Source organism: Hibiscus syriacus, unplaced genomic scaffold (assembly GCF_006381635.1).
Source record: "Hibiscus syriacus cultivar Baekdansim isolate YM2019G1 unplaced genomic scaffold, ASM638163v2 tig00111402_pilon, whole genome shotgun sequence".
In the NCBI taxonomy this organism is placed as follows: Eukaryota; Viridiplantae; Streptophyta; class Magnoliopsida; order Malvales; family Malvaceae; genus Hibiscus; species Hibiscus syriacus.
The window spans coordinates 3,052,391-3,080,287 of NW_024063082.1; the positions used below are offsets into that span (position 1 = coordinate 3,052,391).

At 34.4% G+C, this 27,897-nt stretch overlaps 1 protein-coding gene across 1 annotated transcript; it reads right to left on the minus strand.

Moving 5' to 3' along the window:
* Positions 1-11,577: 11,577 nt before the first annotated feature.
* On the minus strand, positions 11,578-12,723 carry LOC120162440. Its single transcript, XM_039172592.1, has 3 exons — positions 12,709-12,723; positions 12,160-12,402; positions 11,578-12,024 (listed from the first exon to the last, which is right to left on the minus strand). Exons 1-3 carry the CDS (start codon positions 12,721-12,723, stop codon positions 11,578-11,580), a joined length of 705 nt encoding a protein of 234 aa, XP_039028523.1.
* Between the last annotated feature and the right edge of the window lie 15,174 nt (positions 12,724-27,897).

Consider the following 27,897-nt stretch of genomic DNA (forward strand, 5'->3'; position numbering starts at 1 on the left):
TATAATCATTAAATTAATTTTTTTATATAATTTATTTATTGAACATGATTTTATTAGGTTATATAAAATTAATTAAAATATTTATAAGTCTGTTTTATTTGTATGTAAAAATTAATTAATAATTTAAATATAATTTAACTTAAAATTTTAAAATATATATGTATAAGATGAATTTATTTAAGATAGGAAATTTGAATAACATAACAAATACTAAAAGTAATAATTTATAAATGAATAAATAAAATTTATTACTTGAGATATATTTATAGAGAAAATAACCTCAGTGACCAAAAATGCATTATAATATACGATTTTAACCAACTTTTTTGGATTTGCCAAAATGACCAACTAAATCGCAATGCGATCGATAATTCACAACGCGATCTCCGGTAACGCAAATCAGTTTCCAGATTCGCAACGCGATTCTGACTATCGCATTGCAATTTTCCAAATTCGCGTTGCGATTTTCCTAATTCGCAATGCGAATACGTAAATCACAATGCGAATACATAAATCGCAACACGAATCTGACTATCGCAATGCGATTTAAATAGCGCCATTCGTATCCAACGCATATTTTTTTTTCAAATTCCAAACACGAATATATTAATATATCGGAACACTGAACCGTCCACAATATATCCCGTAATCGCAACTCATAACCTAAAACCCTAAATCACAACTCAGTCTCATCTCCATCTCTCACTCTCTAAGGCGACATCCGTCCCCATCTCCGACGAAATCAGTCCCCATCTCCAACGATATCAGTCTCCATCTCCGGCGAAATCATTCACAGTCAGAAATGGAAAATCAACCAAATCAACCACCGAGGGTTAGTTTTTTTAATTATTTTTATTTTAAAATTTTTGCATGATTATTAGGTTTTTCATATTGAAATTGATGATAAGTTTACTGGTGTTTTCAATAATAGATTAACCATTTCACTTAGATTGCTTATTATATTCATTCGATTGCTGCCAATATTGCTAAATTGTTTAGTCTTTAACCCTGTGAAGTTAGTATTTGTCTTTGTTTTGTCTTTTGTTTGAAGTAATGCAATCCATTCAAGTTTCTTTCAATTTTAGTATTTGAAACCGAGAATGACTATCGCAATGCGATTCTGTCGTTGCGATTTTCATTTCGCGTTGCGATAGTCATTTTCGTGTTGCGGTTTTCATTTTCGTGTTGTGATTTTAAGTTTCAGACTTCTGCAAATTGAAACTTGAATGAATTGCATTACTTCAACCAAAAAACAAAGACAAATACTAAATTCACAGTGTTGCAAATTTAAGTTTGAAGAATAAACTACTACTCTTTATGTTTATTGTTCTTGTTATATCTTCATAGTGTAGTTTTTGGTATATATAACTTGGTATGTTTATTGATTTTGCAGAACTTTTATTCGGCTCAATTGACCTTAAGAAATAAAGTAAGCCTGGCCAAAACAATTGCGTCGAAGCTTTCACCTGCACAAAGAAAAATATTTGAGGATATTTGCTTCGGGCCATGTCTGAAAGTACAACATTCGGGTGGAGATGCTATGTTGACCCATCTGTTTCTTCAAACCATGACTAGCGATCTACCAGAGACTATACAACGTCGTGATGAAGAGATATGGTTTGATTTTCCACCGGCGTATACGTGTTTTGGGCGGGGGGAGTTTTGCTTAATCACCGGTCTACGCTTCGGACACGATGATGTAAATCGGTACACTAGACATATTACCCACCTATCATGGTTTTCCCAGGTTTTTCCTGAGCTGTCAACGGATAAGTCGAATTACACGTGGAAGACTTGACGAGATTATTGAATAAGAAAGATGGTTTTACTCGGATGGATGACGTCGATGTTGTCCGAGTATGCCTTCTAATACTTTTGCAAGCCGGCTTTTTAGGCAGAGAGACCCGACAACCTATTCGTAATGATTTAATTAAATTGGTAGAGGACCTAAATGCATGGAACTTGTTTCCGTGGGGTTCGTATCTATGGAAAGCTACATGGAATAAGTTGTCGTCTGCCTTTGATGATCGGAAAAGTTTGCGTGGCGATGGTTCCAAATACACTTTGTCAGGCTTTATTTGGGCCTTTAAGGTAATAATTTTTATATAATGTTTCCAAAATTATAATTAATTCTTTAATAATTACTAATGTTTGTTATTATATTGTTTGTAGATTTGGATATTTGAGGCCTTTCCCGCCATGCAGACATATGCATTAAAAACTTCTAATGATATTCCTAGGGCTATTTCCTGGAAGAGGAAACGGTCCTTGCAGCAATGGGAAGATTTACTACCGTATACTACAATAAATAATGTAAGTTAACACAAATACTACCATATGTTTATAAACAAGTTATTACTAGTACACGTTTAACTTTGTTTGAGCTTTTATATTGTTAGGAGGCCAACACTCCATTACAGAGGCTGACACCCACAGAAGCTGAGCTTGCCACTGATTGGTGGCAAGCTAGTAAGCGTTTTTTTGATGGCACGGATGAGCAGCCACCACTTCAAGAGCCATCACCTCACCCAGAGCCATCACCTGATCGACCCGAATATACACCTCCACAACGAGAGTCATCACCTATTTTGTCACATCATCGAGCCTCTTCTCCACCATCACCTCATGATAGGTGACCGGCAAAGATGCCACGACGTTTATCTCCCTGTTCTCCACCTCCACGGGATGAGTTAGAAGAGTTACGTAATGAGGTCAATGCCTTGCGTGAGAAGGTCGGTACTTTACACGATGACAATGGTGCATGGCGTGTTGAGGTGTCTACTTTACGTGGTGAGGTAGCAGCTCTACGTGAGATTGTAACATCATTTCAGAACGAGGTTCATACTCTACGCAACGAGGTAAGTTTAATATTTTTCATATTTAACTTGATGATAAATTTACTCGTAATTTCACTTAGATTGCTTAGTAAATTCATTCGGTTGTTGCCAATACTGTTTAACTGTTTATTCTTTAACCCTGTGAAGTTAGTATTTATTTTTGGTTGTCTTTTGGTTGAAGTAATGCAATCCATTCAAGTTTCAATTTGCAGAAGAAGAATAGTTTACTATCGCAATGCGAAAATGACTATCGCAAAGCGAAAATGACTATCGCAGCGAGGGAATCGCAATGCGAAATGAAAATCGCATTAACAAAATCGCAACGCGAAAATGACTATCGCAATGTGAATTTGACTATCGCAATGCGAATTTGACTACCGCAACGAAAGAATCGCAATGCGAAATAAAAATCGCATTGCGATTCTCTCGTTGCGGTAGTCAAATTCACATTGCGATAGTCATTTTCGCATTATGATAGTCATTTTCGCGTTGCGATAGTCATTTTCGTGTTGCGATTTTAAGTTTCAGATTCTATTCTTATTCTGCAAATTGAAACTTGAATGAATTGCATTACTTCAACCAAAAGACAAATACTAACTTCACAGTGTTGAAAATTTAAGTTTCAAGAATAAACTACTACTCTTTATGTTATCATTGAACCTGCACTAAACATATATGTTGTCCTTTTAAATGTTTATATAAGTGCTTACTTCTGGAATGTTATCTGATGCATTTTGTCAACAATGATATAATAATGACTTGGGTGAATACCGTGCAAGTTTGAAATATATTTGTCTTTGTTTTCACTGTTTAATATCATGTCTGTTTATTTACTGATTTATGTATTAATTTATTTTTAGCGGCCCGCTAAGGTGGATGCTCTACGTCGGGTTTTTCTTGCAAGACAGAGTTCACGCATCAGACGACGTGCACGTGCCATTACGTCTCCGTTCACCCCAATAGTGCAAAGAATCCGTAAGAAAAAGCCCGACTCACCTTTCATCGTTCAAGAGGCCTCCCCTATCATTCAAGAGGCCCCTATCATCCCTCAAGAGTCCCCTCCCACCATTCAAGAGGCCACTGTCATCGTTGAAGAGGTTCCTCCCAACATTCTAGAGCCCGATTCACACGACGTAATATATCGAATTATTGAGAAGCCCCCTCACGTGCCGGACATGATGGATGACTGTTGGCTTTCGTATAAGTTACCGATCAGTACCATTCCGACAGATGAAGTGGAGAGAAACAACTACCAGAAATAATTCTAGATAATACCCTTTGGGCTAAGACCGCAGTTGATTTTTATCTACATGAGCGGAGCCAAGGGTGTTACGCTGACATATACAAACTCATCGATGATATGTATTTGTTGATTGAACGGTCTTGGTGGGGTGTGTTATTAGGGGTTGAAGACAATGGCTATTTCGATGGGGGATAAGTCTTATATTTCTTCTTATATTTCAGTTTGATTAATTTTTTTTTAAATTTATGTAATTCACTAATATATGTCTTTTTTTGTAAAACAACATATTGATGCATGGGTGACACGTTTTCTAATTGTAAGGAAATTGAAGAAAAATATAAAAAAAACGCGATATACAATTATGCCTACGTCTTTTCACGTAGTTCACTTGAAGAATCAACGACAGGAATCATATGTGTTAGCTAATGGACAAACTAAACTTTATCCTGCATGGTGGGAGGTCGATAAGGTTAGTATTTATTTGTTTAAATATTTTAAAAGTGTTCATAAATAAGTGCGCAATTTGAATTATTACATTTCGACGCAGGTGTTTATCCCTGTTTTGGAACGTACTCATTGGCTTCTCATCGAGCTTCAGCTCCCATCCCTAAAGACAATAGTATATGACAGCATGATAAATTACATATCATTGTCTGATTTGAGAGATATTATTAAGGGATGGAGCTCTCATTTGGCTAAATTCTTGGATGCAATTAATTATTGGACTAATTCTGGAAACAAGAAACCAAAGAAGTTCAATGTTACAGTTATCAGAGACGAGACCGCGCCACAACAAACGAAGGAAGTCAGAGGGGATTGTGGTCCTCTCGTATGCATGTGCTTGGAGCGTTTGACGACAGGAAGTACACAGTTTCTACCTCCCACCGATAGAGATAGAGGTGCAGTAGGCTTGTGGTTTTGACATTTTATGGCTAGAACGATATATGCGAGACGCTGCCTACCTGCATCCGCATTATGAAAGTGTCCATAAACAATTTGTAAGTCAAATGCAAGTGTTGTTAAACATATATACTCTTTTTGGTTTGAAAATGTTTGGTTAAGTAGCTAGAATTCAATAATTTGATGTTTGTAGGTTTTAGATGTGTAGAAAGTGTTGTTGATTCAATGTTTGGTTTCTGCAGGTTAATCCTGAAGTGAGCTGTGTGAAATGGATGTATGGGTGCAAAAGTTGATTCAATAATTGATGAGGAAATAATTCTTATTATTATTTTTTGATTGTTTAATTGATTTGTAAAAGATGATTTGTAAATGTTGATTTGTTTAATTGATGTGTACATAATTATTATTTGTGCTTGTTTAATTGATTGAAATGTAATAGTTGATTTGTTGATTTCAATATGCATTATGTTGAATGCAAAACAGACTATCGCAACGCGGAAATGACTATCGCAACGAGAGAATCGCAATGCGAAATGAAAATTGCAACGAGAGAATCGCAATGCGAAAATGAAAATCGCAACGCGAATTTAGTTTCGCGTTGCGATTTTCATTTTCGCATTGTGATTCTCTCGTTGCGATTTTCATTTCGCATTGCGATTCTCTCGTTGCGATAGTCATTTCCGCGTTGCGATAGTCATATTCACGTTGCGATTTCCGCGTTGCGATAGTCAAATGAATGTCTAATAAGTGATAACAACTGAACATATCATAGCAATGTTCAAACTCAAGTTACTAATACATGTCTAACTGAAAATGTTAAAAGTTCACACATAATATACACATAATACAACATTTGCATTTAAAAATCACCTAAGTTAACAGTCCCAAAAGATGAAGCCGGTTGTGATTAGGATTTTGATGAGGATCCATATTTTGGTATAGGAAAAGATGATTGTGATGGCATTGGTGATCCACATGTCAACCTTGTATGACCACTTTTCTTACACCGACTACATGTCGATCTCTTCTTCTCTTCACCCTTAGACGGTATACGATCGTGACTTTTTGGTCGACCAGGTAGCCTTCTGTCCATGGCTGGTGGCAAAACTGTTTGTAAGTCGTATGGTATGTCACACTCAGAAGGATGTGGAATAGGGTAGACAATCTCGACATAAGTCTGTCGATATACTTCTGTAGTGTAGCAATCCATAGCGTATGCGCTTAAATCATCTTGGTTTAGATAAAGAGCAACTTTTATAACATGGCCATACGGATAACCAGATGTTTGCCATTTCATACAACTACACATCTTTGCATTTAGATCGACAAGCCCATTTAAGTTATTATCCAGTACTTCAAACAAAGTGTTTGAACATTGTTCAACTCTCTATGACGTTGACTTCACAACACGTTTCGTTATCTTTTTTTCAGTCCATGGTGTAACACGATGTTCCAATGTTCCTGTAAATTTAAATAAATAATACTTAGTAAAATATATGATAAGTTACGAATTTAAAGAAATAATACCTGCATGGTTTCTTTTCTTGTAGTACCACTGTTGAATAGAGGCTCGAAAAAACTCCATTAACATAGTAATGGGTAATTTCAGGGAATGATGACTTAGAGCGTTGATTGATTATGCACTATTAGACGTCATGAAACTATATCTTGCTCCAAGTTGATGTACTCTTGACCATTCAAACCCGACATCTTCTAGTGTTTGAGCACACTGAGGCAAAACACGTCTTAAACAGTTTATATGCTTATTAAAATCCACTTCCCGATAAGCTTTTACAGCCTTCCAGTATGTCCATTTGTGATTTTTTATACCAGCAGACCTTGATTTTAGATTTCTATACAAATGAACACCACAAAGTCCATGAAAAGCATCTGGGAAACACCTTCTAACAGCGTTGTCAATTGAGTTTGCCCTATCGGATATGATTGTCAGATTGCTAATAGGACCTATGCAATCCCTAAGATGCCCCATAAACCATGTTCATGAATCAGAGGTTCCAGATTTGCCAACCCCGTAAGCTATTGGCAGTATCCCATTATTAGCATCCATGGCTACTGCTAATAAGTTTACTCCAATGTATCGACCTTTTAAATGTGCTCCGTCAACTATAATAAATGGGCGCATCCAAGTAATAAACGAACGAATCTACAAAATCATATACACAAGAAATATAATCATTTAAATGTGAAATCCATGTAACTAACAAAAATGAGTCAACAAAATTATATTGATTTACTAACCACAACACCAATGGCGATAAACAGCAACTCAAAGCGTCCATCTCTATCTGTTTTGATATGAGGTACCGACCCAGGATTTTTCAGCTTTAAATTGTGACAATAAGCCGGCAGTTGGGTAAACGATGCTTCTGGCGACCCCCTCAACAATTCCAAGGCATAACATTTGGCTCTCCAAGTTTGAGAATATGAGATACTAATCTTGAACCGAGCATTCATGTCAGTCATAATTTCATGTCCCCGATATACCCTGCTATTCAAAAACATTAACACAGCCAGAAAACCACCCAACACCTTTTTGTTTACCTGTCTATGGTGAGGAAAAACTTGGGTTCTTGAACATGTATGTTTATCAATAAAAGTCCTAACTTGAAACATTTCGCAATCTTTTATCCTCTTTGCAATCATATGCCACGTACAGTTTTTGTCAATCATACACCTTGTTTCGGAACGATCTTTGCTTGATTTGTTAACTTTTAGTTGATAGCCATCTTCCACACTTTTCGTATACAAAGCTATCTTCAAGTCTTCATTTGTATCAAAACAATCATCTTTCTTGATACGAATAATTTTTGTGTAACAATCAACTGCTATATTTACCAACTCTTCTTCCGGTATCTGAAGTAATTATGGCATATTCCAGTTATACTCCCGTGGCATTTTCTTCGGGGACTTTTCTTTGGGGATTTTTTCTTCTTCTTTTTCTTATTCAGGGTTATATGAATTACAGAATGGATGTTCAACATGTTCATTTACCGTCGTAACTTCCTCCTCATTATCATCAACAATATCTTCCTCGGCAACGGCTGTTTCATCATCAAAATTCGGGTATTGACCAATATCAAAATCATTACACGCAGGGTCTGTTTCTTCTTCTGAAAAATCATCAAAATCTGAGTATTGACCAAGATCAAAGTCTGGGTATTGACTAAGATCAAATTTTGAATACTGACTAGTACTCACAATGTTTTCTGTTGGCTCATCATCGTCTAACTGGTCAATACGAAAACTGGAATTTGGTGCTGAAAGTTGATTGGGATTTGGATTAGGGAAAGGTTGTGGGTTTTGAGATTGTGTTTGGTATTGGAAATGTGGTGAAACAATATTTGCTTGGTGATAAAATTATGGTGGAACCATTAAATTTTGAGCACCATAAACTGGGGTTGAAAAACTTAGTTGATTACTACCCGCTACTGACCCAACTTCACTACTTCTAGGTTCAACAACATACAATGTAACATCATCACTTGAAACACTAATGTAAGCAATGAATCGTTCAACATCTTCATTGTCGGTTAACAAATAAACTTTACCATTTCTTTGATAAGATAGCCTAAATCCACTTAGGGGCTCTAAATTCAATTTATTTACAACACGTAACATTAGAGTTTCATAAGTTAACTTTTTTAATGACAGTTTTAGTTGAAGATTCATGGGTAAAGGCATATATTGTAAAACACCCATGAACATTCTCCCATGACCCTCCAAAACACAAATCTATCCAAACATGATCAACATTAGATGTTTTCATTATTGTAAATTAATTTACTAAACAAACGAGCTACGAAACTAAAATTTGTTGCCGGATGGGGAAGGATGTCGTTGGATATAGGAACGGATGTCGCCTAAGAGAGTGATAGATGGAGATGGAATGAGTTGCGATTTAGGGATTTAGGTTATGAGTTGTTGCTGCTGCGTAGTTATATACCCAAAACATTTGTGTTGTGAAACTAAAACCTGTTGCGAATTCAGAAATCGAGTTGCGAATTTGAAATTCAATATTGCGATAGTCAGAATCTCGTTGCGATAGTCAGATTCGCGTTGCGATTTACGTATTCGCATTGCGAATTAGGAAAATCGCAACGCGAATTTGGAAAATCACAATGCGATAGTCAGAATCGCGTTGCGAATCTGGAAACTGATTTGCGATACCGGAGATCGCGTTGCGAATTATCGATCGCATTGCGATTTAGTTGGTCATTTTGGCAAATCCAAAAAAAATGGTTAAAATCGTATATTATAAGGCATTTTTGGTCACTGAGGTTATTTTCTCATATTTATATATATATTTAAAATTCAAAGCACCAAATTAAAATCCAAGTATAAATATGGTTTATACTTCACCTTCAATTTCAAGCGTAAATTTCAATGTAAATTTTAATATAAATTTTAATTTTATCTCAAATATAATTTAAATTTTAGCTCAAGTATAAATAAGAAATTTGAATTTATATACTTTAATATTTAAATTTATAAATTTATTTATATATATTTTATATTTATACTATATTTTATATATATGTGTGTATGCGCGCGCGCTCACGCGTGTGTGTACTAATAATATGTATATATATATATATATATTTAATTATATATATATTTAGGCATAATGCAAACAAATACCCCTAACGTTTGACACTATATGCATTTGTTCCCAAATCATTTTTTTGGAGCAGTCCTACCCACAACATTTGATAATGAGGCACAAGTCCCCCCTTTTGGATGGAAACCGTCAGTCAACTGACGGTCAACGGTTCCATCTGACGTGGCATGCATATGTGGTCACCGATGATGACGTGGCATTTTCATGTCACTATTTTATGCTGACATGGAATTTACACGTCAGATTTTTATAATAAAATGTAATTTAAAAATGTGAACCAGTAGGAGAGTGACACGTGTTACTCTCCTATTGGCACGTATTTGATAGAGGGGATGAAAGGCTCCCAACGCGGTGAATGGGATTCAAACCTGGGGCAAGGGCGTGAAATGGGATGGCCTTTACCACCAGGCCATGCATGTTAATCGATAGTTATGTGTAACAATGTGGTAATAAACCAAAAATAAATGTCCAAGTTAAAAAAAAAACTTGATACACGCGTTTAGCATACATATACGCTTCAAACGGTATTTCCCCCAAACCCAAGTATCCCCAAATACAAATCAAACCAAAACCCTAATCGCATATCCCATTTCAATTTCGACTCCATCAAATCTCTTCTACAAGAACGGATTTTCCTTCAAGCAACAGCCTCAAGCCGATCAATTAAGCGTATATTTTGAAGGTGAGTTGATTTGTTTGAATGAAATCATAAATTATTTGAAATCGCAAATCCCCTTTCAATTTCGACTCCATCAAATATCCTCAATTTCGAATGGGTTTTTGATTTAGTTTTGTTAAATATTTTGGGTATGTGCGGGTTTCGAATGGGTTTTTGATTTAGTTTTGTTTAATGAATATTACTTGAATTAATTTAATAATTAACGTTGTTTGTTTGTTATTTGGGTTGTATTAGAAATTGTGTAATGGACAGGTTCACATGTCCAACCATCGTTAGTGTTTGCGACGAGATTTCGTCTACGACGGTGACCCAAAAAAGTGTTATTGTAATAAATTGGCATCTAGGAAAATTTCATGGAGCGATTTAAACCCCGGGAGAAGGTATTACGATTGCTCAAACTTTTCGGTAAGAATATGTTTAAAATGACCTTGTATTAGTTAGCTTGAACGATAAAATGTTGTTGCATATATCGATTGATAACAAATATGTTTTTCCCTTATTCTAGCATGGTTGTAGGTATTTTGAATGGTATGATGGTAGCATGCCAGAGCGAGCTAATTGCCTACTATGACAATTACGTGATAGTGAGTGAAATTTAACGAAAGAGAATGCAAGACTTAAAAGACATATTAGAAGTTGTTCCTGTGCTGCTCAAAGGATTAGTGTGTTATTGGAAGTGAGTGAAAGTGAAAGTGTTCAAAGCAAAGTTAATGAGATTGGAAGTGCGCAAAGTGAAGACAATGATAATGAATTAAAGGCAAAGATTAAGAGCTTGAAGGAAAAAACTAAAACAATGAAGAAACAAAAGGATTTTTATAAGACAATGTGTATTTTCTCAATGGTGTGTGTCATATGTATCTTTGTGGTAATTGTACTTGCAATAACACTTTAGGTGTTTTGTTAAAGATTAAGTGTTTATGTATGTGTAATACCAAGTGTATGATTGTTACTTATTGAGAAGAAATGACTATGTCTAATATTAAATGTTTAGTGTTTTATATTATATTGCCTAGTTAATATGCTTAAACCGAATAAACAGAAAATAGTCAAAAAGAAATGTTATTGATTCTTGAGTTAGGCATATATTTGCCATACAAAAAAAACATATATTACTGTTGCAGGGTATATCATATGAAGTTAGGCAGATATTTGCCATACATAAAAAGAAGCACAACCCAAAACATATACCCTAATAAAAAGCAGCACAACCCACTCGAATCATTCTCTACTATCTCCATTCCAAATCATTCTCCACTGAATGATGTTTTTCTTCATGATGTCAAATTTTTTTCTTGATTAGTGGCCCAAAATTGTACTTCCATGTAGTGAGGAATCTTTGTTTTTCAATTATTATTGTCATTATATTGATTCGAATCTCTTCAAGCATTGTAATGATGCTCTTGTACCTTGCATCTACAATACTCGAATTAAAAGCCTCACACAAATTATTGTCCACTATATCTGACTTGGAATGCATCATTTGAAAGACCTTGGTCCACATTTTCTCTTTTTTGCTAAACAATTCAGCAGCAAGTACGCTATCAATATTTGATAATACATATTTGTTCTTCTCCCATTCTCTCTCAGTCATGGACTTCACAATTTTCCAAAAGGCAAACTGATATGATTTTGCTCTCTTCCTTCCAGTCCAATTGGCAAACACGTGTCGAGCACAATTCCAATGTTCTACTCGTGGTAGAACATCATTTACAACAATCTCAATACCCTATCAAGCAAAATTTAACTTAGTTTGAGATTATATTCAATTATCATAGAACAACAAGTTATATAACAACAACAAGTCAGACTGTTAACAGTACAATAACAACTAGCATCAAGTAAATTTAATATATTGATTTACCTTGTGTTGGTCACTGATGATGGTGTAGCCAAATCCATAATCCAATCCCAAGTATGCTACCACTATATTTAGAAACCAAGACCAAGAATCTGTGCTTTCACCCTCGACAACAGCCCAAGCGATAGGGTACATCTGATCATTGACATCTCTCCCAACAACAGATAAAAGTATGCCTTTGAATGGGCCCTTAAGGAAGCAGCCATCTACACCGATTATAGGCCTACACCCTTCTTTCCAACCTCTCTTCATAGCATCAAAGCATACATAAAATCATTTGAAGTGAGGTGGAGAATTATCTGACACCCTATTTGTTGTCATCTTTATTGTACTCCCTGAATTCTTTGCCCGTAACTCATCTGTATAATCCCTCAAGTTTGCAAATTCTTATTTCATGTTTCCACCCAACATTGATGTCACTATTTTCTTTGACCATCGACATTTACTTAGATTAACATTTACATGTATTTCATATTACACCCTTCTTTGTATCTCTTTAAGCTTCATTTTTGGGTGGTCTCTAATTGTATTTTCAAAATGTTCTGCAATTACCTTTGCAGTCACCATCCCGTTATTAAAACTAACATGACAGTTGTGTTCATCTATGAAAGTCTTCACCTGTAGACTCCCTACCTTCTTATTTCTACTCATATTGTTTCTCCATGGACAACTCTTAGATGCATTACATTTGTAACTAATCATGTTAGTTTCAGAATGTACATGTAACATCCTTAATATCGGGTTAGTGATTAAATTATAAAGTTTTAGAATTTGGTGATTAAAGTAGAATAATTGAATAGTTTAATGAGTTATATGAGAAATATTGTGTAGGATTGAAGTGTAAAGAATAAGAAATTGAAGGACAGAATGATCTTTTTGGAAGGAAATAATTTAATTTGGGTTATGGTTATATTAACTCACGTGGAAGGCAAGAAAGCTAAAAATCTAAGCTTCCAGAGATATCTTTTTCTTCTTTTTTCTTCAAACGTGAAGACCCCAAAGTAAAGGTAAGTTTCATTATTAATTGATTATTAGTTGAAATTCAAGTTGTGTTTTGATTATTAGGTGATAATTAAGCTTAAGTAAAGCTTAATTTGTTCTAAAACAACAAGATGAGGAGAATAGGAAGGATTAAAGAAAGAAAATGGAAAAGTGAAATCTTGAAAGAAAAGTATTAAGTAGATTCAAAGCTTAAATTTGACTTGTCATTAATGGAATTAAGGAATAGAAAGTGTTAGAATGGGAATTAGAACATGTTGAAAATTAAGTGTGATTCTTGAATGTCATATAAAGGATAGGATTTTGAGTTTAAGGAAGTGATTATTGAGTAGGAATGAGTGTAAGTATATGTATGCAATTTAGGGATGTTAAAGGAGGTGAAATATTAAGAGTTGATCTGAAAAGAGTGATTTTCGTGCTTAAAATGACATTTATAGGCTAGGGGTAACGATACTCATTCAACAGGTATCGATACCCTCTCAAACGAAAGAATCACAGAATATATTGAGGGTATTGATACCCCCCAGCTGGGTACTGATACCCCCCATTGAACGAAAAATCACATAATGCCATGAGGGTACCGATACCCCCTAAAGGAAAAATATAATAGTGATTCCTTAAATTTGTTTAAGTTATTAGAAGCAAATTACAAGGTTTAGGCATCTGATAATCATTTTGAAAATTTTATCTATGTAGATACAGAGTTTAAACAAGTTTCGGAAAAATTGCCTAGTAAGATCGATCGGGGGAAAAGCAAAGGAATATAGGTGAGTGCATATTAGAGATGTAGTTCAAAGGAATTAAGACTTGTGATAAGTCTATTTCCTAGATTAATTTCATAGCATGGTAGTTATGAACATGCATACATTGTAGTCTTTATTAAACATGCATAAATTATATATATGTTGACATATGATTCGATACATGATCCATGTGAATGTACTCAAATACTTATGTTACATGATATGAGATTAATGGTTATATGTATATGGGAAATGTGATAGAACAAATGATATATGTGATTATAAGGAAAATGATACAAGTACATAGTTATATGAAATATAATATTAATGCCCATGTGATGTAATGTGAGAGCTATATGTATAGTTAACATTCCAAGAGTCGAGGGTTTCATAGGTCCTTTGGGACAACTCATAGGTCCTTCGAAACATACCCACAGGTCCTTCAAGACAATTTCATATGCCACTCAGTGGGAATTATACGAGCTGTGGTGACAACATATGTGCACAACCTCTATGTACTCGAATACGTTAAGTTCTCAGTATATATATGGGCCTATAAATAATATGGAAAAATGTGTGTATTGCATTATAGGGTATCATACTAATATTGTTCATAGTGAATCATATAAATAAAATGAAATTGTGAATGATAGTGATGATTTTATATAAATAACATGTCTCATATTCATATCCATAGGAAATGCATTATTATATATTTATGCCTCACTAAGTCTATGACTTAGCGTGTAAGTGATTTACACGTAGGTTCAGAAAAGCAAGAAGACTGGTCTTAGGAGCAACAGAGCAACATATCCTCATTTGAAGATCATATCATAAGCACCTTACATAGTATGTTGGTTTATGTTTTATATGTTTTGGCATGTAAATAGAGTTATATAGTATGTATATTGTGATCGAAGTGTAATGTTTTGAACTTGTAATGTAATTATAGTTTTGTGTTAATGAAAGTTTTAAATTTATGATGGTTTTATAAATGCACAAGCTTTGAAAAGTCAATGTGACCCATCGAATTTGTATTTGGGTCGGAAACGGGTTGGGGTGTTACATTTAATGGTATCAGAGCCAGGTTTAGTCAATTCTCTGCATAAATCAAAGTTCAAAGTGTCATAAAAAGTGTATATGCCAACATAGTAATAAGAACTTCTAATCTGATAAGAGTAATGAGTATGTTGTTTAGCTAATATAGATATTTGATTATGTTTTATTAGATGTCCGAACAAGATAGCTCCTGAAGTGAAGTGGGAGATGAGAGATTAGCTGAGAGCAGTAATTCACCTGCCCTGGCCAGGCAAGGTGAAGAACAAACACCTTCTGGAGTGCATGTAGCTGATCAAGATGTATTATTTAGGACGTTGGACGTGGTATTGGCACGTTTCCAACCTCCTGCTACTTCAACTCCGAGAATGAATGTTGTAAAAGAGTTAAAGGGTTTAAGAGCTCCAGAGTTTTAGGGTGAAGTCGAAGAAGGTCTTGTTGTTGTGGATCTTTGGCTTAATGATGTGAAGATTATGCTAGAAGAACTCCACTGTTCTGATGTGGAGAAGCTTGACGGAGTAGCTCTTTGCTTCGTGGGCAAGCGATAATATGGTGGACAAATGTCACATTGAGGATGACAAGTGATCCTGTGGCATGGTCTCTATTTCTAGAAGAATTTCGGCATAAATATATAGGGGACAAATTTATCAAACAAATAAAGCAAGAATTTCTGAACTTAAAGCAAATGAACCGCACGGTGTATGAATATGAGTGTGAGTTCAACAAACTAAGTCGCTTTGTAGCGGAACTAATGCCTACAGAGAATGATGCATGCGAATTGTTTGTGGAAGGCTTGCGCCCGAGGTTGAAAGAGATGTTGATTGTGTTGAATTTGTCTTCATTCCAAGAAGTAGTGAATCGTGCTAAAGCTCTTGAGAGAGCTCAGAATGAGTAGTTTGGGGAGCAAAGATCCCAACCATCCAAAAGAGTTGGAGCTTCATCGAGTTCTGTACCGCCCAAGAGAGGTAGAGATTCAGGCTTTCGATCTCAAGCAAGATCAGAATCGGTGGCATCATCTGCTAGAGAATCAAATCAGATGAGAGTAAGACAGACTCAATCTTTAGGGTCTGGTGAAGGGCGAGCATATCAGATTCAAGTTACACAGTGTCAGATTTTGGGAGAAATCATAGTGGCATATGCAGAGTTAAAATAGGAGCTTGTTTCCGATGTGGGGAAACAAGGCATTTTATGAGGGATTGTCTTGTGAAAACCGAAGAGCCAATCCAACCGGAAAGATCTGCTTCAATGTCTCAGAGGGGACGAGGTAGAGGTAGAGGAAGAGGAAGAAATCCGATAGAATTTGCTACTCAACAGGAGGTTCAATCCACTGCTCGGGTATATAACCTCAAAACTAATGAAGACCGGGATGATTCAGAAATTATAATAGGTACCTTCTTACTATCGAATATATGTGTCATGGCATTGACTGATCCAGAATCTACTTATTTATATATCAATAGTAAGATGGTGAAAGAATTGAACATTCCATAAGAAGACACCAGTAATGAAGTTATAAATACGAATCTGTTAGGGCACAATGCTCGAGTTAATAGAAGGTGTCGAGGGTGTCCCATACATATTCAGGGAATTGAATTCCCTATTAATCTGATGGAATTACCTTTTGACAAAATTTAAAGTAATCTTGGGAATGGATTGATTATATCGTTATTATGTAAATGTTGATTGTAGATTAAAGAGGGTAACGTTAGTCAACTCAGATGGATTAGAAGTGGTAGTATTCAGTGAATGATGAAATCCATTGGCAAATGTTATTTTTGTGATGTCAGCAAAGAAGCTATTTCTGCAGGGATGTCAGGGGTTTATTGCGAATGTGCTGGATGTGAGAACTAAAGAAAAGGGGATTGAGGAAATTCCCATAGTTCAAGAATTTCCTGATGTATTTCCTGCAGAATTACTGGGTTTACCTCCTAATAGAGAGGTTGAATTCCATATCGAAATAATGTCGGGAACTGCGCCTATTGCCATGACACCATACAGAATGGCTCCAAAGGAGTTGCAAGAGTTAAATATTCAGTTGCAAGAATTATTAGATAAGGGATTAATAAGACCGAGTGTCTCACCATGGGGAGCTCCAGTATTGTTCGTAAAAAAGAATGATGGATCAATGCGTCTCTGTATAGACTATAGACAACTCAATAAAGTAACCATTAAGAATAAATATCCTCTCCCTAGAATTGACGATTTATTTGATCAGTTGAAGGGAGCTTCGGTCTTCTCTAAGATTGACTTGCGATCGGGATATCATCAATTGAAAGTTCAAGAGAAAAATATTCCAAAAATCGCATTTAGAATGAGGTATGGCCACTATGAGTTCATTGTGATGCTCTTTGGAGTTACAAATGCACTCGCTGCTTTTATGGACTTGATGAATCAAATTTTTCAACCTTATTTGGATCAATTTGTAGTGGTGTTTATCGATGACATATTAGTATATTCAAAGACAAATGAAGAACATAGTGCACATTTGAAGATAGTCTTGCAAACTCTTCGAGACAAGAAGTTATATGTCAAGCTATCCAAATGTGAGTTCTGGTTAAATGAAGTTATATTTCTCGGACATGTGATTTCTGTGAAGGAATTCGAGTGGAACCTTAGAAAGTAAAAGCTATTCTTGAATGGGAGGTTCCCAAGAATGTATTTGAAGTTCGCAGTTTCTAGGACTTGTCGGTTATTATCGAAGGTTCGTTAAGAACTTTTCGATGATCACTCTACCAATGACCAAGTTGATGAGAAAAGGTGTAACGCTTCTGTGGACCCCTGAATGTCAAGAAAGTTTTGATATGCTGAAAAATATTTTGACAGAAGCTCCAGTATTAGTTCAACCAGAGTCTGGTAAAAACTACGTGGTCTATAGTGGCACGTCCCATAATGGCTTGGGATGTGTACTAATGCAAGAAGGTAAAGTGGTAGCGTATAAGTTGAGGCAATTAAAATCGCACGAGAAGAATTATCCTACACATGATCTGGAGATGGCTGTAGTGATATTCGCCCTGAAGATCTGGCGCCACTACTTGTATGGTGAACGATGTTATTTATATATAGATTATAAGAGTCTGAAATACCTGATGACCCAGAAGGAGTTGAATTTAAGGCAAAGGAGGTGGATAGATTTTTGAAAGATTATGATGTTGTGATAGATTTCCATCCTGGAAAAGCAAATGTGGTAGCGGATGCTTTAAGCCAAAAGACGTTTGCAGCCTTACGAGCCTCGGATGCTAGGTTTTCATTGAATGATAATGATGTTTTATGTGCGGAATTAACCCTTCAACCATCATGGATAAGTAGAATTAAATAATTGCAAGCTGAAGATGAAAAATATTCAAAGAGGTTGCAGCAAGTCAAGAATGAAGAGCTTACAGATTATGAGGTTAAGGCTGATGGGGGTTTATACTATCAAGGGAGACTAGTAATTCCAGATGATAAGGATTTGATAAATGAGTTGTTAACAGAAGCTCATTGTAGTCCATTGACAATGCACCCAGGAGGAAATAAAATGTATATGGATTTTAAGAGTCGCTATTAGTGGCTTGGAATGAAGAAAGATATTACGGAATTCGTATCCAAGTGTTTGACTTGTGAACAAGTCAAAGCTGAACATCAAGTTATGTCAGGATTATAGCAACCTATGTTGATTCCTCAGTGGAAATGGGAGAATGTAACGATGGACTTTGTGACGGGGTTACCTATGACTCCGAACAAAAGAGTTTCAATTTGGGTGATTGTAGATGATTAACTAAGTTAGCCCATTTTATTCCGATACGAGCAGATTTCTACATGGATAAGTATGTTGAGTCGTATATTATAGAGATTATAAGGTTGCATGGTGTGTCTGTTTCCATTATTTCTGATCGAGATCCTCGATTTACTTCGAGATTTTGGAAATCATTACATGGAGCATTGGGAACTCGATTGAATTTTAGCACAGCGTTTCATCCTCAGATCGATGGACAATATGAACGAACTATTCAAATCCTAGGGGACATGTTGAGAGCTTGTGTGATTGAATTTAAAGGATCTTAGGAAAAATATTTCCCACTTGCTGAATTTGCTTACAACAATAGCTATCAGTCAAGTATCAAAATGGCTCCCTATGAGGCTTTATATGGAAGGAAGTGGCGTACACCTTTGAACTGGTATGAGCTCAAATATAAAGAAGTCCTGGGTCCCGAGTTGATTCAGGAAGTGGAAGAAAAAGTTCATGTGATCCAGAATAATTTAAAAGTAGCAAATGATATAAAGAAATCGTATGCAGATTTAAAGAAAAAGGAAATTGAATTCCAAGTTAGAGATAAAGTATTTTTAAAGGTGTCTCCATGGAAGAAGGTGTTAAGGTTTGGTCGAAAAGGAAAGTTAAGTCATCGGTTTATTGGACCATATGAAATTATAAAAAGAGTAGAACCAGTGGCATACCAATTGGCCTTGCCACCGGAAATGGAAAAGATTCATAATATTTTCCATGTCTCAATGCTTTGGAAGTATATATCAAATCCCTCCCATATCGTAACATCAGAAAAGATTGAGGTGCAATCGGATTTGACTTATGTGGAAGAACCGGTTCAAATTTTAGCTTATGAGGTTAGACAATTGAGGAACAAGACTATTCCATTGGTTAAAGTCTTGTGGAGGAATCACAAGGTTGAGGAAGCAACGTAGGAACATGAAGAGGATATGAGAAATCAGTACCCACATCTCTTTGCCCATTGAAAATTTAAGGACGAATTTTCTTAAGGGGGAGATTTGTAACATTCTCAATATTGGGTTAGTGATTAAATTATAAAGTTTCAGAATTTGGTGATTAAAGTAGAATAATTAAATAGTTTAATGAGTTATATGAGAAATATTGTGTAGGATTGAAGTGTAAAGAAGAAGAAATTGAAGGACAAAATGATTTTTTTGGAATAAAATAATTTAATTTGGGCTATGGTTATATTAACCCACGTGAAAGGCAAGGAAGCTAAAAATCTAAGCTTCCAGAGATATATTCTTCTTCTCTTCTCTTCAAACGTGAAGACCCCAAAGTAAAGGTAAGTTTCATTATTAATTGATTATTAGTTGAAATTCAAGTTATGTTTTGATTATTAGGTGATAATTAAGCTTAAGGAAAACTTAATTTGTTCTAAAACAACAAGATGAGGAGAATATGAAGGATTAAAGAAAGGAAATAGAAAATTGAAATCTTGATAGGAAAGTATTAAGTATATTACAAGCTTAAATTTGACTTGTCATTAATGGAATTAAGGAATATGAAGTGTTAGAATGAAAATTAGAACATGTTGGAAATTAAGTGTAATTCTTGAATATCATATAAATGATAGGATTTTGAGTTTAAGGAAGTGATTATTGAGTAGGAATGAGTGTAAGTATATGTACGCAAGTTAGGGATGTTAAAGGAGGTGAAATATGAAGAGTTGAGCTGAAAAGAGAATGATTTTCGTGCTTAAAATGGCATTTCTGGGCTAGGGGTATCGGTACCCATTCAACAGGTATCGATACTCTCTCAAACGAAAGAATCACATAATGTATTGAGGGTATCGATACCCCCTAAAGGAAAAATAGAATAGTGATTCCTTAAATTTGTTTAAGTTATTAGAAGCAAGTTACAAGGTTTAGGCATCTGATAATCATTTTGAAAATTTTATTTATGTAGATACAGAGCTTAAACAAGTTCCGGAACAATTGCCTAGTAAGATCGATCGGGGGAAAAGCAAAGGAATATAGGTGAGTGCATATTAGAGATGTAGTTCAAAGGAATTAAGACTTGTGATAAGTCTATTTCCTAGATTAATTTCATAGTATGGTAGTTATGAACATGCATACATTATAGTCTTTATTAAATATACATAAATTATATATATGTTGACATATGATTCGATACATGATCCATGTGAATGTACTCAAATACTTATGTTACATGATATGAGATTAATGGTTATATGTACATGGGAAATGTGATAGAACAAATGATATATGTGATTACAAGGGAAATGATACAAGTACATAGTTATATGAAATATAATATTAATGCCCATGTGATGTAATGTGAGAGCTATAGGTATAGTTGACATTCCAAGAGTCGAGGGTTTCATAGGTCCTTCGGGACAACTCATAGGTCCTTCAGGACATACTCACAGGTCCTTCGAGACAATTTCATATGCCACTCAGTGGGAATTATACGAGCTGTGGTGACAGCATATGTGCACAACCTCTATGTACTCGAATACCTTAAGTTCTCAGTATATATACGGGCCTATAAATAATATGGAAAATGTGTGTATTGCATTATAGGGTATCATACTAATATTGTTCATAGTGAATCATATGAATGAAATGAAATTGTGAATGATAGTGATGATTTTAGATGAATAACATGTCTTATATTCATATCCATATGGAATGCATTATTATATATTTATGCCTAACTAAGTTTATGACTTAACGTGTAAGTGATTTACACATAGGTTCAGAAAAGCAAGAAGACCGGTCTTAGGAGCAACAGATCAGCATATCCTCATTTGAAGATCAGATCAGAAGCACCTTACATAATATGTTGGTTTATATTTTATATGTGTTGCCATGTAAATATAGTCATATATTATGTACGCTCTGATCGAAGTGTAATGTTTTGAACTTGTAATGTAGTTTTGTATTAATGAAAGTTTTAAATTTATGATGGTTTTATAAAAGCACAAGCTTTGAAAAGTCAATGTGACCCATCGGATTAGTATTCGAGTCGGATACGGGTTGGGGGTGTTACAGTACAATTCTCAACTCTCTTCTTCTGCATCTTGAGTATTTATGGATGACAACTTTGAATTGTTTGCCATCTAAAAATATCTTCCCCAAACATAAATGAGGACTCTATGTATTTGGGTTGTAAATATGATATCTTCCTCTTCTCCTAGCACATTCTTCATGTTCATCATCATCTGACATAATCAAACTCCCATGGTCATCATTATCATAGTAATCAGTATCATTCCCGCCTACATCTTCTGTAACTACCTCATCATGGAAATCAATGTCATTTCCTATGAAACCACTATCATTCTCCTCATCAACATGTTTTTTGCCTTTATTATTCTCTCTGGCATATTTTAGTTCATCATCACCCTCATCGTTAGATAAATGTGGCACATTTATACTATATGCACTTTGTTCCTCACTATCACTCTCTTCATCATCTTCATTTGTATCCTCAAATTCTTCCACACCCTTGCCACTACTACCACCAGTAGGATCAATACCACCTTCTCCTTCAGCAACAACATCCTAAACACCACTATCCCATGTATCAGTATCATCAACACCACCCCTATCACAATCTAAACCATCATGTTCTGTAACATCTCCAATATCACCAAGACCAACAGCATCAACTACATTTTTAGTAACCCTCTCAGCAGCGTAATCACCAGCACCCTCATCAAGACCAGCAGCAATTACATTTTTAGCAACCCTCTCAGTAGCACAATCAACAACACCCTCACCAACACCCTCAGCGGCAGTTATTCGTAAATTATCATCAACAAAAAAATGAGTGTCTACTTCATGCTCAACATATATATCTATAAAACCATATTTTACCCAGTAATTCAACATGGCAATTGTACTTGTATCATCCCAAACCACCATAAGATTATCTTGTAAACGACCACTAAATGGTTCATGGAAGTATATAATTTGGATACCATTAAAATGTAATGTATTTTGAATAATTTTACGAACTTCAAAATACGAAATTGTATCTGGATCCTCTTTCATCCTAATTGACTCACACCTACATATCGCACGTATGGATCGCAGACAAATTTGCCACCAACATGCAAATTCATGTAATACTCATTTTCCTCGGCCATCTGTATTTATAATAAAAAAACATTAATGTTAGCATGCACATGGAGGGACCCAAACAGTGTAAAAAAAGATAATTGATGATGAACATGGAGGACCACTTTCCCAATAAAAAACCCAAACATACAATCCCTACCACTCATATACCCTACAAAGTCCCCCACCGATGATATGTGCATCCAAAATGAGCTTTCCACATTTGATTAATTACAGGAAACCCAAGTAATAAAGCCTCAAACCCCAAATATATACCCTTTTGTGCAAAACCCACAAGTTATTAACATCCCACAAGTTAGAAAACCCAAATATTTTACAAATGCTTCGACACAATGACATAAACCAAAACATTTAACCCTAAACCCATTATGCCTAAACAAACCCAAATAATCGATGTTATTCTTTACAAACTAAATTCACCTTCTATTGCATTTAAGATGGAGAGAATGAATGGGGAAAGATTCGGAATTCGTTCTTGTAGAGGAGATTTGATGGAGTCAAAATTGAAAGGGGATATACGATTAGGGTTTTGGTTTTATTTGTATTTGGGGATACTTGGGTTTGGGGGGAAATATTGTTTGAAGCGTATATGTATGCTAAATGCGTGTATCAAGTTTTTTTTAAACCTGGACATTTATTTTTGGTTTATTACCATATTGTTACACATAACTATCGATTAACATGCCTGGCCTGATGGCAAGGGCCATCTCATTTCACGCCCTTACCCCAGGTTCGAATCTCATTCATCGCATTTGAAGCTTTTCATCCCCTCTATCAAATACGCACCAATAGGAGAGTGACACGTGTCACTCTCCTACTGATTCACATTTTTAATTTACATTTTATTATAAAAATCTAACGTGTAAATTCCACATCAGCATAAAATAATGACATGGAAATGCCACGTCATTATCGGTGACCACATGTGCATGCCACGTCAGATGGACCCGTTTACCGTCAGTTGACTGACGGTTTCCATTCAACGGGGGGACTTATGCCTCATTATCAAACGTTGTGGGTAGAACTGCTCCAAAAAAACGATTTGGGCACAAATGCATATAGTGTCAAACGCTAGGGGAATTTGTTTGCATTATGCCTTATATTTTTATTTATATACTTATACTATCTTTTGATACTTTATATAATTATATATATATATATATATATATATATATATATATATATATATATATATAAGTTTATAATTAAAATTCAAGTTTAAATTTGAATTTGAATTTTAGCTTAAGTATAAATAGGAAATTTGAATTTATATACTTTAATACTTCAATTTATTAATTTATTTTTATATATTTAATACTTTATATTCATATACTTATACTTAAATATATTTTATACTTTATATACTTTATATATATATATATTGTATACTTATACTATATACTTATATTTAATAAATATATTATACTTATACTTTATATATATATATATATATATATATACTTATAATATATGCATAAGTATAATGTACATTTTATATACATGCATCATATTATCATAACATTCATCATACATATTATATATTATATATATATATATATATATTATAATTGTTTCATTTTCCCTTAATTTTAGAAATGAATGCAATTCAGTCCATTTTACAATTTTTTCCTCACATTTTACAATTATTTTGATTTGATCATATTTTGTTGTTTAATTTATTTAAATTTGTAATTTTATATTTATTCAATTTAGTCATTAAAATTATATTTGTATCTGAAATTGACCCTTACTTATTTATATTTTTGTAATTTACTTCAAACCCTATGAATCACATAATAAATTTTATTTTAAATTCTATAAACTTTTGTTCATCAACTTTTTAAATGTATGCAATTTAGTATATTTTTATATTAATTTAAACTTCACATTGTATAATTATTTCGATTTGATCTCTTATCCATGTGTGTTGTTTAATTTATTTAATTTTTGTTTCTAATTTCATGTTTGTTCAATTTAGTACTTCAAATTATAATTTTATCAAAATTGACCCATAATTATTTATATTTTTTGTAATTTATTCTAAATTATATATAATTACAATTCGAAATTCTCACGTTCATAAAACATTGAAAGGCGAAAAATAATTAACCCATAAATGATCTGACTTGAAATCAATTCGTATCTAGTAAGATTCAATCAGAATTTTGTCTGTTAAAGATGTGACATGATCTGAATGAGATCTCACTGTCAATCTTAACATGAATTAACCTGGTATTTAACTGCTTCGGACCTGAACCATTCACTACAACAAAATTGTTTGGCATTTTTAGCGGCGTTTTGGGAGTAAACACCACTAATTTTAAACATATAGCGGCGTTTACATACCAAACGCCAAAATGGTAACTTTAGCGGCGTTTTTATACAAAAGCCACAATAGGTTCATCCATAGTGAATTTTTTCATAAAGCGCCACAACAAAGTAGTACTTTAGTGGTGTTTTTATCCAAACGTCGCTAAAGACTCGTACTTTAGCAGCATTTGTATACAAACGCCGCTATAGACCTGTACTTTAGTGTCGTTTTTATACAAACGCCGCTATAGTTTATAATTTTTAAATCCCGCGTCCTTTAACTCTTTTTCGTTTTTTCCCTTCACCCATTTTTCAATCTCGTCGTTTACCCAAACTCATCTGCTTCACTACCAAACCCCAAACCCATCTCTTTCACTGTCGATCTCATGTTTATTAATTTGGGTAGTTTTTTCTTCGGTATTTTGCTACTGGAAGATTAGTCTCTTCCGAAAATCAAAAGTTGTGGTTTTGTTTTATTTAAGGAGAAGGGAATCGAGAATCATCAAGACACCAAATTCGATTATTTTCGGTTAGCGTTCGTGCGCCACAAAGAAGATTGAGAGGACGTTAGATATTTGAGGTGAGTTTGTCTTCAGTCGAGTTTTTATGTCTCGGGTTGAGTTCAGGTTCTGATTAGTTTTATGAAGAAATGTAATGATTTTAAGCTTTTGAAGTTTAAGATAAAGTTGGGTCTTTTTTTCTGGGTTCGGATCATCATTCATTGTTTCGAGTTTTCAAACCATTTAAGATTCGAATTTTCGGGATTCTGTTCAGTTTACCCATTTTCTCTGCTGTAACGTGACGTGCTGTGCCTCAGAAAATCTGCTTGTTTGAATCTATGGGGAATTGGTATTCTTGCTTTTGTTATTTTCTCTACTGTAATCAATTCCTTTTTTTAAGAGTTTGGGAAGATAAATTTCGTTTACCCTTTAATTAATCTTCATTGAACTCTAATCCACACTGATAAACAAAGGGCCAAAAGATTATTCCTTTTTTGTATTGCTTAGTTGATTCCTCTGGTGTTACACTGATTTGGATTCTGGATTTTGTTTAATTTTGGGATTGAAATTTAAGGTTGTCTTTTCATTTTGCTGTTTATGTCAGTATTTTTTTAGGCTTTAAACACTGGAACTTTTGGATTTTTCTCCTTATTTACCCATCTTCTTATCTCTTCTTGCTTCTACTTTAGTTTGGTGAGAGTTACCCTTATATTACCTCTGCCACTGCTTGAATTGCTGTTTGTTTCTCAGTTCAATTGCTGCAGAAAAAATATACAGAAATTCATATGTTGGTTCTTTGTAACTTCAAGGTTTCAACGTTTTCTGCTCTATTTCATTCTTGAGAGGTTTCATGTCTGTTTTTTACATTCAAAATTTTATTTTCTGGCTTTGAGTTGAGCAGTTCTCAATGGAAAATTCAACCTCCACACCTCTCTTTTATGGATTTATGTTGTTTCTGGGTTTGTCATTGTCAATTGCATGAAATTACTTTGGTTCCACCTCGTCCTCATTCCTGCAGGGTTTTTTTTGTAATGCCGGAATGATTTTTTGTATGGACTTTAGCAAGTAATCTACTCAGTCAAGGTGGGAGGGTTTCACCAAGGAGTACTGATTTCTCTATACTTATGGAGAGGGTTTATGAATCCTCAAACGGAAATGGACCGACTAGTAATGGCCACATGGTTACAAGGCACTCTCCTTACAAGGTCATTCTCTAAGGGATTGTTACGATGGTTCGATGTAAGAGTTTTCTATGTCAAAGTAACATCCATTTTACATTGAAATTAGTAAGTTCCTATTTATTGTTGATTGAGAGTAACATCCATAATTGTAGTCTGTTCTAGCATTTTCTGTGATGCTTTAATCTTTTGTGCTGGTAGTTTTCATTTGGTTAACACCATTTTCAAGTCTTTTGCACAAAAGATTAGTATAATAGAAAATTAAAATCCATAAATTTATTAATCATATTAATCCACTGTATAAGTAGAAGAACTAAGTTGTCTAGTTCTGTTAGTTTTTGTTCCTGCATTTTTTTGTTTCAATTTGTGATGTCCATGTGAGATTTTTAAGGGATAAATCTTAGTTTTCAGTATGATCTTTTCTGTAAATATAGATATCCATTCAGGATTTGATAAATCTTTTTCTACTTACAATAGCCTTTATTTTATTTGTTGTCAAAACATATTTAGCAGCTCATCTAGAATCTAAGTTGATGTCCGACGTTGACTCTTTAATCTTTTGGCTACTAAATTGATGCAACTGGTTTGTTGTTTATCAATCCATTGTTTTTTTATGAATTTCGGATTACCTATAATGGTTATAAGGTTATTGGGATAGACTGAAACTTGTAAAATATAGATATTCATTCAGAATTTGATAAATTATTTTCTACTTCCGATACACTTTATTTTATTCGTTGTAGAAACATATTTGTCAGCCCATCTGGAATCTAAATTGATATCCGACATTGACTCTTTAATCGTTTTTAAATATTTGTCTATATTTCTGTCTACTAATTTGATGCAACTGATTTATTGTTTATCAATTTATTTAAACGCCCTTTGTTGCAATTGCTTATCAATTCATTGGTTTTTATACTTTTTAGATTACCTATAAGTTATTGGAATAGACTGAAACTTGTTAGATCTTGATATTTGTTTAATTTGCATCTGAAATTGATCGATCGCAGCACTAATCAACATGTATTCTATTACTTTCTTCGTGTTTCTGTTTTGTTCCATGTTTATAATATCAGTATAAATAGG

Excerpts from the sequence above, each read along its gene's own strand:
- LOC120162440 (XM_039172592.1), bottom strand. Across the intron at positions 12,025-12,159 it reads TCATCAGTGACCAACACAAG|GGTATTGAGATTGTTGTAAA; the intron begins GTAAATCAATAT and ends TTTGCTTGATAG.